This window comes from Malurus melanocephalus, unplaced genomic scaffold (assembly GCF_030028575.1).
Source record: "Malurus melanocephalus ecotype Western Australia unplaced genomic scaffold, MMel_1.1 scaffold_957, whole genome shotgun sequence".
Taxonomy (NCBI): Eukaryota; Metazoa; Chordata; class Aves; order Passeriformes; family Maluridae; genus Malurus; species Malurus melanocephalus.
The window spans coordinates 11,464-24,681 of NW_026624189.1; the positions used below are offsets into that span (position 1 = coordinate 11,464).

General features: G+C 51.5%; 1 protein-coding gene across 1 annotated transcript; it reads left to right on the forward strand.

The window, feature by feature from the left end:
- The first annotated feature begins 1,396 nt into the window (after positions 1-1,396).
- On the forward strand, positions 1,397-9,059 carry PDIA3 (protein disulfide isomerase family A member 3). The gene is made up of 13 exons (XM_057386357.1): positions 1,397-1,620; positions 1,708-1,786; positions 2,442-2,559; positions 2,958-3,065; positions 3,895-4,024; positions 4,477-4,593; positions 5,022-5,147; positions 5,657-5,839; positions 6,367-6,475; positions 7,234-7,362; positions 7,781-7,860; positions 8,336-8,393; positions 8,651-9,059. Exons 1-13 carry the CDS (start codon positions 1,451-1,453, stop codon positions 8,768-8,770), a joined length of 1,527 nt encoding a protein of 508 aa, XP_057242340.1. The 5' UTR covers positions 1,397-1,450; the 3' UTR covers positions 8,771-9,059.
- Positions 9,060-13,218: the final 4,159 nt, after the last annotated feature.

Consider the following 13,218-nt stretch of genomic DNA (forward strand, 5'->3'; position numbering starts at 1 on the left):
CCCGGTGGCGGTGGCGGGACCGTGGCGCCAGTTGAGCTCCCGGTGGCGGTGGCGGGACCGTGGCGCCAGTTGAGCTCCCGGTGGCGGTGGCGGGAGCGTGGCGCCAGTTGAGCTCCCGGTAGGCGGTGGCGGGAGCGTGGCGCCAGTTGAGCTCCCGGTGGCGGTGGCGGTCCAGGGCCCTCTGCCGCAGTGGCGACAGTGAGGTCAGAGACGTCACCCGAGTTGTTCCCGCATCCCTGGGGCCGACCGGCCTGTGCCGCTCAGTACTGGTGACAAAAATGCCAGAAACGGCCCAGCCGGCTGCCCACAAACCAGCGATGGGCACCTGATGACGGCTGGCCCCGGTCATCAGCCCTGGGAACACTAGGAACGGTTAAAAGTCAGCGGTCCGCGAGAGGGACCTGATGGCAGGGGGAGGGCAGGAGCCCGTGGGCTCCAAGCAGAAAAGGATGGAAACGGAGGTACCGAGAACGTTTCCCCGAGGGATGCACTGTCCCCCAAGCCCATCTGAGCTGCCCGGCGCGCTGCAAAGGGAGGTGGCACAGGGAGGGTGAGGTTTGGGGTTTCGTGCGGGGACAGCCCCAGGCCCTGGCAGTACCGGGGCACGGTGGCTGAGGTGGGAGCGGGCTGTGCCCGGTCAAAGCTGGGGGCAAACCGAGCAGCCGGGCAGGGATGCCACAGCCGGAGGTCCTTCTGAGCGCAGGCCCCAGCAGAAGGTGCAGAGGCCGACGAGAAGGGTTATGGGGAGAAGATCGCTGCCGGGTTTGGCTGGGGGCCAGAAGAGAGCCGGGATGCCCTGCGGCCCGAGCGTGAGGGGCGGTGGCGAATATGCGGGGCTGCGGTGTGTCCAGCGGGCGAGCCGTGCGTTTGTGCTGGGCACGTGTCACCGCCGGGCCGGCGCTGCGCGACACGGACACGGTGTGTCCGGGGCTGATACACATCCATCGGGTCAGCGGAGCCCCGGCCTGGCAGGGGCAGCCACTGCGCCCCACACAGCGGTGACGGGGCGGCGGGAGGCACCGAGCCCGGGACCGACTGCACCGTGAGCTCCGACCGCCGCCCGCCCCGGCCCGAGCGGCGCCCTGAGCTCCGAGCGGCGCCCTGAGCTCCGAGCACAGGCCCCGCCCCATTGGCCGCACAGGCCCCGCCCCATTGGCCGGCACAGGCCCCGCCCCATTGGCCGGCACAGGCCCCGCCCCATTGGCCGGCACAGGCCCCGCCCCATTGGCCGGCACAGACCCCGCCCCATTGGCCGGCACAGGCCCCGCCCCATTGGCCGCGTGACGCGGTGCCCAATCGGGAGCTGCCACACGGCAGATCCGGATGTGGGGGCGGAACTTCCGGCTGCGGCCCCGCCGCTCCTTCAGCTGCCGCGCCCGGACCCGCCGCTCCCGGAGCCATCGGACCCATCGGACCCGCCGCTCCCGCCGCTGCCCCCGCTCCCGCCGTTATGTCCGCGCCCCGGGCCCCGCCGCGGGCCCTGCCCGCCGCTCTGCTGCTGTTTGTGCTGCTCGCCCTGGGCGCTCGTGCCTCGGACGTGGTGGAGCTCAGCGATGCCGATTTCGAGAGTGGCCTGGCCGAGCGCCCGGGGCTGGTGCTCGTGGAGTTCTTCGCGCCTTGGTGAGGGTCGCTCGGGGCGGGGGGGCTCCGGGTCCGCGGCGGGCCCAGGCGGGACCGGGCCGGCCTGACTCCCTTCCGTCCCCCCAGGTGCGGGCACTGCAAGCGCTTGGCGCCGGAGTACGAGTCGGCCGCCACCCGGCTGAAGGGGATTGTGCCGCTGGTGAAGGTGAGCATGGGCTCCCGCGGCGGGACGGGTGTGGGAGAGGCCAGCGATCGGCCTCCTGCTCTGYGGGTCTTACAGGCGTCGCCTCTTTGATATTTTGGAGCCCTGAAATAATCTGGAAGCCGAGCCTTGCAGGGCCACAGCCGCGCAGCTGGTGTGCAGAGGGGTGTGCCAGGGAAATAGGTCTGCTCTGAGCTGGGTGATGAGGCTGAGAGYGAGCACTATGCTGCGTGTACCCACTGAGCCTTGCTTACCAGGAGCTCTCTTATCTGCCACAAGACTTGCAGAGTTTTCTCAAATCAAAGTCTCTTTCTCTCTTTACCGGAAGCGGCATGGATTCCTGGTACCATGGCATCCTGCTTAGATCAGCTTGTTTTCTTCAGTGAAATTTAASAGTGATGATGTGCTCAGAAATTCCTTTTTATTGCATGCAAGAAACTATTGTTTCTGGGGTTTTTTTGTGTGTACTCTGGTCAAACTTGTAGCTACTTAGTTTTTTCCAGTATTTTCTTGTATTTTTCTGGGCTAGTCATTATACGTGTGCTACCTTTTTTTCCAGTAGTCTGGGCTGTCCAGCACCCGGCACTGTGTCCTTGGCAGGGTTGGGTGTGTTAGGGGTGGATTGCCGTCTGAGTAGCAAGTGGTTTTTTTTCTGTAGGTTGATTGTACAGCAAACTCAAACACCTGTAACAAGTATGGAGTCAGTGGATATCCCACATTAAAGATTTTCCGAGATGGAGAAGAGGCAGGGACCTATGATGGGCCCAGGACAGCAGGTAAGAGCTTGTTGGCAGCATCTGGCTTGCTGAACTGCTGCAGRAGGCAGGCCAGCATGGAGCAGCCTAGTGTCCAGACATGTGGAGAAGGTTCCCACCTACACAAACACCCTGCTACCCCTTACCCTTTCCAGAAATCTTTGTGTTAGCAAAGCCAGAGATGTTTATTTTYTGTCAAACCCCTCCTTTAAAGGTGAGGGTTTCCACATTAGGTCCTAGTTCTCAGGATGCTAGAAAGTTCCTGTGTGAAGCTGATGGGAGCAGTCCTTCTGTTCACATATTTATTGTATGGGAGATGTGTATGGATTCTGCAGAAACAATTTTTGTTCTAGGAAGCTTGAAAAATAACTTGTGGAACTTGGTATTGATCCCTTTAATTGTTTTGCAAATCTTTTAAGATGGGATTGTCAGCCATCTCAAGAAACAGGCGGGACCTGCTTCGGTGGCTCTCAGTTCTGTGGCTGAGTTTGAGAAGTTCATTGGCGATAAAGATGCGTCTGTTGTGGGTGAGTAGAGGTATCATGAAACGCGTGGGCACTGGCCTCAGAGCCCATGTGAAAAGATCAGAGGCTGTAGCATGAGAAATTCCAGATGSACATGAACAGAAACTCTGCTGGTAATAAGAACAATAAAGCACTAGAATGKATATCCAGAGGGATTTTAAAATACTCCGCTTGGGAGATTTTCAGAACTTGGTTGGACAAAGCTCTGAGCAACCTCGTCTGACTGAGACTGGTCCCRCTTCAAGCAGGAGATTCAACTTGAGAACCTCTGGGTAGTCCTTYCAAACTTTTTTTCTTCCCCTCTGGCCGTCTGGCTTTGCTGGCTCCGTTGGCACCATAGTATATGTTTTTTCCAAAGATGGTTGCTTACCTGGCTGGCTGACAACAGGTAGCTTTGGGTTGCTGGAAGGTGCATTTGTTGCACTGGTGGCATCGGGTGATGGGTCTGTGGCTGCAGATGGCAGATGATGCAGATCAGGAGCTATCTTGTAGGTATAACCACATAGGTATTAATCAGCATTCCTAAATGTGCTGTTATTAAGTGCCARTGGCTGTTAGACAGTCACCAGTAAATGGCTGGCTGTTTAGGGGACAATTGCCCTTGGCTGAATGACAAAGTTGGGCAGCTCCTGAGTAACTTTGTGCTTCTGGAAAGGAGGGGGTGCACAGAAGTTCCAAAAATGGGAGAGAAGCTGTCGAAGGTAAAGGCCTCAAGATGCACTGGAGGACTGGATTTAGGAGTGATCCAGTGCATTGTGGAGAAAAATGCTGAGAACTGCAGAGGGACCTCAGCTAGGTTGGTTTGAGGTCACACTCTGCTTTTTTGCTGCAGGCTTCTTTGCTGATGCATCTGGGGATGCTTATTCAGAGTTCATGAAAGCAGCCAACAGCCTCAGGGATAACTACCGCTTTGCACACACCACGGAGGAGCAGCTGGTGCAGAAGTACAAGGAAGATGGAGAGTAAGTTACTTAATACAAAGATCTTGTTATTGAGGCATTTAGAAGAAATGAATGGATTCATGTTGTTATCTGGTCTCACTTTATAAATGTAGCTTAAGGTCTGTTTTTTTCCCCAACTGACAGTGGTGTTTCTTTTGAATTGAGAAAGAAAAGTGTGAGTGGTAACAGGCTCTGAAGTGTCTATGTCTGCCTCTGGGTGAAAAGTATCTCAACAGAGAGATTTTGCTTCCCTTTTCCTTGTTATGKTGGGAGTTTTATTTCTCTTTGTGGCCTGTCTGGATCATGGAGGAGGCTCTGATGGGTCCATTTAATGCATTAGTGCCACCAAGAAACTAGACAGTGTTGTTTGAGCTGTGGGGATTGTCACTGGAGATGGTTTTTACCTCATCTGGCTGCTGTCTGGGATTCCSAGGGAYGCTTTGAAATAATTCAAAATACCCRTTTCCCTGCAGAGGTGTAGTCTTGTTCCGTCCTCCACGCCTGACCAACAAGTTTGAGGAGAGCTCTCTCAAGTATCCAGAAGACAAAATCACTAGTGGAAAGATCAAGAAATTCATCCAGGAGAACATGTGAGTGATTCCTCATCACCAAATGTGACAGACTGGCCCCAGTTGGCTTTGTCCCTGTCAGAGCTTGTTTTCCAGCTGGCATTGCTGCCACTTCCTGCTGCATGTCTCAGCACTGCTTCCCTTTGGGGACACCTTCCTGAAATCCTGGCCTGGCTGTTGGCATGCACTCTCCATATTCTAGCCATGATTCCATTTAAAAACTGAACCTGTGGTAACTGCCTGTTTTGGCCTTAACGTGGGTCAGCTCTACCCACTGATGTGGCTGGAGATGGAGATTTGACTCAGAATAACCTGGTACAAGAATGAGCAAAGTGTTTCTTCCTGAGGCCTGATTGATCACTGGCATTTAACACTCCTGGGTGAAGCAAGTGTGCTGTGTCAAGGCTGTTCTGGGCTTGTGGGCTCTGCTAATACCTCTCTCGTTACAGCTTTGGCATCTGCCCACACATGACTGAAGACAACAAAGACTTGATCCAGGGCAAGGACTTGATGGTGGCATACTATGACGTTGACTATGAGAAGAACGCAAAGGGATCCAACTACTGGCGCAACAGGTGAGAATGGTGGGGTGTAAATCAGCCKGGCACTGTTCCTGCCTTGCTGTGGTTCCATAGCATGGCTGGCAATCCTCTGRAACCCTGCGGGATTGCTCTTAGATCCCTGGTCCTTAGGGACTTAGAGACTTTGACCTTACCCCCARAGTGCCTCAGTGTTGTGTGTGCAATTCTGCCCTTCATGCCTGACACCCTGGGGTCACGTGGGGCAGAGTGGCAACACAGTGCTTGCCTCAGTCACCACAGACACAAGCTTACTGCTCTGCTTCTCAGCACCATTGCTACAGGACATGGCACCAAAGAGCACTTGTGCAACCCAATTCCTTGTCAGGTGTGCACATCAGCATGTGGAAGAAAAGGTTTGGAGAAATAATGCTTTGTGGTTTTATTTATTATTATTTGTTATTATATATTGTTTATTTTTATTATATGTTATCTATATTATATGTTATTATAGATTATTATTATATGTTATTTATTTATTGTTATAAATGATTTTTTCCTCTCAGAGTTATGATGATTGCAAAGAAGTTCTTGGATGCTGGCCACAAACTGTCTTATGCTGTTGCTAGTCGCAAAGCCTTTGGCCATGAGCTTTCTGAGTTTGGTCTGGACAGCAGTGTTGGTGAGGCCCCCGTCGTTGCCATCAGAACTGCCAAAGGAGATAAATATGTCATGCAAGAAGAGTTCTCGTGAGTTCTTGAACTTGGTGGTAGTGGGTTTCACTTGATGAACTTTGGTCTGGAGKTCTCTGACCAGATGATGCTTTGTCAGCTTGATCCAGGAAGGCTGGATGTTCCAGCTGGAAGAAATAACTGCTGGGTCAAAATATCTCCTTTTCCTGTGTTTTCTTCTAGAAAGCTTGCAGCCCCTCCTATTACACAAAGGGAGAGAATTTAATTCAAAATACTGAAATGTTTGGTTAGGAATTTGTGTGCAATTAAGGGCAGAGGAAATAGCTGTACCTTTCATTTTGAGAAAAACCTGAAGGATGCTGGAAGGTCTAAAACTTTGAATGGGATGTGCATCCAGCCTCSTGTCAGAGCCCTCAAGGACATCCTTGCACTTTTCCTGGGGTCTGCTAAGCCAGCTCCAGGCTGCTGCTGTCATAGATGCAGGTGGCATCTGTTGTGTGGGTGGAAGAAGCTTAAATAAGCCTTGAAAGTTTTCCCCTCATCCTGTGTGTATGATTATGGCTGTAGCATCACTTTTCTTTCAGCCGTGATGGAAAGGCCCTGGAGAGATTCCTGCAAGATTACTTTGATGGAAAYTTGAAAAAGTACCTGAAATCAGAACCTGTCCCTGAAAGCAACGATGGCCCYGTAAAGGTGAGTGCTGCTAGTGGTTCTGGAAACACTGCGTGGCATCGTGGCAGCTCAAGAGGCCTCTGCAGTGATAGACAGAGGAATTCCTCGCTCCCTTGTTCCACTGCAGCTTTCTGAGGCAAGGGAGACATGCAGCTTTCAGTTGGGGTTCTGKTTTTTTCTCTCAGCATAGTAGCTGTTGCTCGACCACAGCAGTGATGTGCTTTGTGAATGCAGCAGCATGCAGATTTCTAGCGATTACAGAAAGGCCTGCTCTGTGTTCCCTCATGGCGTGGTCTTCCTGTTGGTTGTGACTGCACACTTTCAGGGATCTCCACATTGATCTGATCATTGGGGTCTGGTATAACTCCACCCTTCCATTCTCCCAGGCAATTCTGCYCTGAGTAAGAGCATTCCCTGGCCTGACTTTTTGATGAGTGCTTTATACAGGAGTGGCAGTCATGGGATTCATGGATGTTTTTGCTGGGATGGCCTCAGCCAGTCCTGCTAGGCTGATTTGCTTGCTRGGATTTAAAAAAAATGGCTTTGTCTTCCTGCGAGGAGACCCTTGCAGGCCTCACTTGGAGGTAGTGCTGGTAGTGCTCCTAACATCCATGGCAGGTTTTTACCTGCATGAAGATGAGGAGTGATGTGCTTGGTTGATTTGCTGCCCACTGTAGAGGTGTGGGAGACTCAGGCTTGGGTGGGGTGTGTGGAGCTCGTCATGTCACAGCCTCATCTCTGACTGGGAAGGACCTAACTGGTGTGATCAAACCTTACAGGTGGTGGTGGCTGAGAACTTTGATGAAATTGTTAATGCACAAGACAAAGATGTCCTGATAGAGTTCTATGCACCGTGGTGTGGCCACTGCAAGAATCTGGAGCCCAAATACAAAGAATTGGGGGAGAAGGTAAGTCTGGGATTCCAGCAAATGTGAACTAGAATTTTGCAGCACTAAATGATCCTGCAGGTTGTTTCTAGCCTCTGTGATAATAGCACATAATTGTGCCTTCCTGAGGACTACAAGTTTTGCTCTCTCTGGGGAGTGCAGATATCTCAGCAGGGTCTGTGTAGCAACTACTCTGGTATATTTAGTCTGTGCCCTCATGCCCTTGCTAGGACACAGGGATGTTCCCTGATTCAGTGACTGGCCTCAACTGCCAAATTTGTTTTTGGGTCTCTTCCCCTCTGCATGATAGTAGTCTCCCATCTAGTGAGAGATCATGAGGTACTGTGCACTGTCCAGTGACACCACTGACCCAGATGGTGCTGACTGCTGAGTTCCTGSATTTTGGAATTGGTTACTGATGGGTTCCTTCTACCCACAGCTCAGCAAAGATCCCAATATCATCATTGCCAAAATGGATGCTACAGCCAATGATGTGCCTTCTCCCTATGAAGTCCGAGGGTAGGTCTGACTGCTGTGATTTACGTGTCAGCACAYGAGTCTGTCACAATGCTGAGGAGCTGAAGGAGCCTCACTGGGAAAGGTGTTTGCTGGTGACTGCTGGGCAGTGGCTTGATGTGGAGAAATTAAGAGTGAAAACAAAGGACACTGATCTGCCTGGCTTCTCCAGGATTCTGTGTGTTGGGTCTGCCTGGAGGTCTCCCTGCTGTTTTGGAATCTGCTGTGATTCTGTTCCTGGCAGTGTGAAAATAAATCTGGGCTCACTCCGAAAGCAGTTCAGCTATCAAACTTGAACCTGTGAGCCAGCCAGATGTGTGATGTGGCCTGGCTCTTGGAGGGCACAGCTGGTGATCAGAGCCACTGAAGCTGGGCCATGTTAAACCAGGCAGAATGGACTGTGAGTCCCTTCAGCTGGGGCTGGCCTAACAGAAATCAGAGCATGTCAGSAACTCATGTGTTTCTTCTCTCTCCCCAGTTTCCCCACCATCTATTTTGCTCCAGCTGGTAAAAAGCAGAGTCCAAAGAAATATGAGGTAAGTGTTTTGCTGTCCTTGCTGCTTTGTAAAGAAGTGAAGAGCATCCAGATGCTCAAATCATACTCGAGCCTCATTGGAGTTGGGAGTGGCACTGTCCTGTTGCCCTGGGAACAGCTYGTGGTACCTGCTGGGAGCATTGTACTTGTGCTGTAGGCCCTGGGGAGCACTCTGCTTGCCTGGCACCTGAACCCCTCAGCAGAAGGGAAGCCTCTGGCAGGTMCAGGTCCTGCCTGACTGTCGTTTGCTTTCTGCAGGGGGGCAGAGAAGTGAGTGACTTCATCAGCTACCTGAAGCGGGAGGCAACCAACACTCCCATGCTGCAGGAGGAAGAGAAATCCAAGAAATCSAAGAAGAAGGTGAAGGAGGATTTATAAAGTACCTATTTACCACCTTGTCAGGATGATCTGTGTGTGAATTGGGGAAGCAGTGGTCAGACTGGGGCCAGTTCTGGGCTGTGGAGAGCCAGTGGCCATGTGGGCCGAGGGGCCCCAGCTGCTGTATCTAGTAATGTTTCATTTCCTGCCGTCTCTTAGCTGCACTGTTGTGGGGCTCCCCAGGCTGGTTTGTTTTGTGATTTGGGAGGGGGTGGGGGGTACAATTATTTTCTAATTTTTTTTGTACATTTGGAGAAGTGAAACAATAAAATGACCCCCTTAAAACCAAGTGCCTCTGTCCTGGTGCAGCCCATCAGACCTAACAATGGGATGCTGCTCTTCATAGGCAGCAGCTTCCTGCTGCAAATTGTTCCCTGCAGTGAGCCCTCCTAACCATTGAGTTCAGCCTTTAACCCATTCTCCTCTTCCCTCAGCTGCTGTAGGAGCAACAACTGTCCCAATGTGTTGGGCCTTGGGTGYTGCATTTGTGCACATTTTGTACTGGGGGACTGTGGTCACAGGTGCCTTTGCTGTCTGTGCTGCCCTGGCAAGTTCAGAGGTACGTGATGCTCACTGTGACTGTGGATTGGAGCAGTGCAGGCACATGGAGCWGGCTGGCAATAAATCAGCTTTGAAGCTGGTGCAGGAGTAGTGAGGAGGTGTAGGGGGAGGAATGTTACTGCCTACAGCCTCTACCTCAATGCAGCAGGCCAGGGCCAAAGGTGTTTGTCATAGACTGGTGCTTGGCTGTGGTGAGGGCAGATAAGACCAGTTGATTATTCCTTCTGGTGTTCAGAAAGAGGCTGGTAGCTGTGGGTCTCTCTCCAGTACACCCTGTGGTGTGGGCTGGGACTGACCATCTGAGGCTACAGAACGTTATGCTTTCCTTTGGGGACAGACAGCAGGAGGAACAGGGGCTGACTGAGCAGGGGCTTGGTGCCCTGGCTCTGGGTTCCTGGGCTGCACGCAGCTTGGAGTGAGGCTCAGCACATTCAGATATTGCTGCCTGGCAGCAGTTACCATGGCAAGAGCCAGAGCTTGCTTTCTCTGTGCATTCCTCCCCCACAATTCAAAACCTGGCTACCTTGGTTTTTGCTGCTGGAATTCTCCAGGTACAGCTCATACAAGGCTTAGGGTGCAYTTCTTTGGCTACAACAGCTGAACAATACAACAGTTTCTTTCCCAGCTACATTAGTACCTCAAACCACACGTACTTTCTGTGCTGTGCTGCTGTGGCAGGTGCTCTGCATGCTCACAGTGCGTGCAGATGTCGAGGCACTTTGGGGAGGAACATTTGCTGTCCAGTGGTTGCACAGACTGGCAGGAGCCCTGCACGTGGCYGTGAGCTCTGGGCACTGCTGCCAGGAAAAGGAACACAACAAGCTCCACTCCCAGCTGGCACTTGCCAGTGTAACTCCAAACTGGAGTGCTGCTTCCTCGGTGGCAGGGCACTGCCAGGGAAGGGGTTCTGATCCTTTGCTCCCTGGTCTGTAGCTCTTGACCTGGTAGCAGCTGGGGCACTTAACACAGGTTAAACAGCAGCCCAGAGCATTATTGCTGGTGCTCAGAGCAGCCTAGCTCTGCTAGGCACAGGCTGGGCAAGCTTTCTGGCAGGAGGGACAGAGGAGGAGGAGGAAGGGCTGTGCTGCAACTGCACTGAAGGGACTGAGCTTCAGTCAAGGAGAAACAGGCATATGAGGAAGGATTTGTGGATTTTGTTGCCTGTAATACTCAGCAAACAGGATGGCTACAGCCCTTGCTTTCAGTGAGACCTGCATTTGGAGCTGGTCCCGTGTGTGAGGGAAGTCACCACCCACGGTAAAACATTCCCCCAAGCTGGCTCAGGCCTCAGCCTAAGATCTTCAGTTGTGTGGCTCTGTGTCACCCTTCAGCCATGGTGCTGCAGGGAGCAGGGAATGAGCTGGGCCCTGGTGCTTCAGGGCAGCTGGCACTGCTTCAGAGACCGGTCTGCATGAGCAAGGACAAAACAGCAGCAGCCCGTGCTGCTGCCAGGAGCCGAGGTGTGAGGGGCAGTGGGCAGGGGAGGCTGTGCTGTGCCTGTGCCCAGACCGAGCTCACAGCCATGGGCAATGAAGCAGGAGCTCATCTCAGCCCCAGGTTACACTAAGCAGCAGGGAACCTTGTGGCAGTGCATCCCAAGCTCTATTACTGCAAGTAATGGGGGATTTCTGCTGAGAAGAGGCTGCTCGTCTGGAACCTGGCATCTGTCAAGGAGYGGATTGTCATGGGGGTTAAAGCTCTCTGGAAGCCCTCTCCTCTGCCTCAGCTGGGACTGAGCTCACTGCAAAGCCCATCCTCCAAAGCCAGGCGTGCAGTTGCACAGCTCTGGTGGGCAGAGATGCCAAGGGCTTGGCAGCAAGCTCTGGGGATGAGGTACAGGACACAGGGGCTGCCCTGCTCAGCCACACAACTGCAGCACAGATGGACTGAGGCCAGCAGGCTGGTGGCTTCAGCCAGGTTTCTGCATGAGCTGCACATCCACCCCGTGTTGCCTGCCCTGGGGCAGCCCCTCACCTCTACAGCCAAGAGCTGCTGCTCCAGGCACAGGGCTTTGCCCTCCAAAAGCCACGTTATGTTTGATGGAGCCTARGGAAGTGGTGAAKAAATCCCTTGTTTTGCTTTCCTTGTGTGCGCCACTTTTGCTTTACACATWAAACTGTTTATCTCAACCCATGAGTTTTGTCCTTTTCCAGTTCCCCATCCCACCAGGGAAATCCAGCAAGAGGCTCTGTGGGGTTTCATTGCTACCTGGGGCAAAACACAGCAGCCTGACAGCTGTTACTTTCAGGCTGCACCTCTGCATTACTTGGAATATGTGGGAGCAGTCTCATTTCTTTTCCACTGAACAACCAAAAAACAATCTCCACCTTTGCCCTGGTCTTTATTTCCATAGTTTGGGAGTTCCTGGGCTGTAGGTGTTGTTAACAGAGCTGATTGCAAGCTGTCTGAAAGTGTGTGTTAGTRATGGTGGATGTCTCCACAGCCATCTGTGCTCATTCGGTCTGTAAGATGATGTTGATATTCTGACCTTATTGTGAGCTGTGTCTAGGACAGGAGGAGTTTTATCCTGACACCAAATGTCGAGTTTYATCCAGGAAGTGCTGGCAAAACCCAGTGACAGCAGCACTAGAGGGTGCTGCTGTGATGCCAGTGGCTTTCCTCCAGTCTATCCWAAGGGAGATGTTTTAGAATCATTTTTTTGCTTATTTGTCTTCTTTCTGATGATGTTTTGATGACAATGCTTTAAAACACCTCAAGATTTTTCTCAGCTGTAGGTAGAATTTGTTTGATAATACATAAAGTATTTCTCAGCATGAAAATGGTCCATATCTCTACATCTGAGAACAATGACTATGAGTGTAGGGATGCAGACTTTTCCTTCAGGGCTTGAATTGTTTAGGCTTGCATATGTTGTCAGAAATTAAATTGGGACCAAATGAAGATGATTGTTTCCTTTTCAAACCTCCCCCCATTTTTTTGACATAACCATTTGATAACCCCAAGAAGGTATGCCTCCTTCCTTATGGGAAAGTAAGACCAAATATTGGCATTYTATTGAGATCTAATATAGGTGAGATTTCTGTGGGTGATGTGGTCTATGTTGGCAGTTCCTGTTCCCTGAGTTTACTTCTAGAATATTTCCTTCAGTTAATGAAAATATACTGCTTGCTCCCAGAAATATAAAATGTGTCYGGAAGAACTAGGATTTAAGATGACCTGGAATCTATTCACATTACTCTTAAGAAATTCCAAATCATTGGGACAAAATGCAATTYAAGTTTCTACAGAAACAGCAATTACTTGCAAATTGCACGTTATTTTTTTTGCAAGTTGAAATATCATCTTGGTAGTACCTCGTTTATGCTGCACTTTTGAACAGCAAATTCAAMTCCAAACACAACCTCTGCTCTTTCCTCTTTTGTCCATATCACTCCTGAGTCATGGAGGCACTGAAAGAACTGCTGGGTGACCTGCTTGATGTTTGTGGAGATGCCGGGTGGGGTTTGGCCCTAACWAATTGTAACAGTGAACTGTACTCAAGGAGCTCCAGTTCAGTGACCCAGGTTTTGTTACTCAGCTCATGCASAACTTGTGAGGTTTTGTCCTGAGGTTGTCTAGTGAGCAATACAACTGTCACTGAGCATGGAGGATCYGTGGAGAATGGGAAGTGATAACACATTTGGGGTTTTTTAAATACCACTACTTAACACTTCACTGGTGTTTATCCAGTACCTAATACATACGGGGGTTTGGTTTACCACAGGCTTTTCTCTCATGGGAGAAAATAGTCATTGCATCCTTCAGTGTGGTAGTGGCAACAGAGGCTGTGGGCTTGCTGTTGTCAAAAGTCACAAATTTGGGGGACTGATAAAGTGCATACATCGCTCTGCATTTCAGGGTGAGARTATGTGAACCAAATTTCTTTG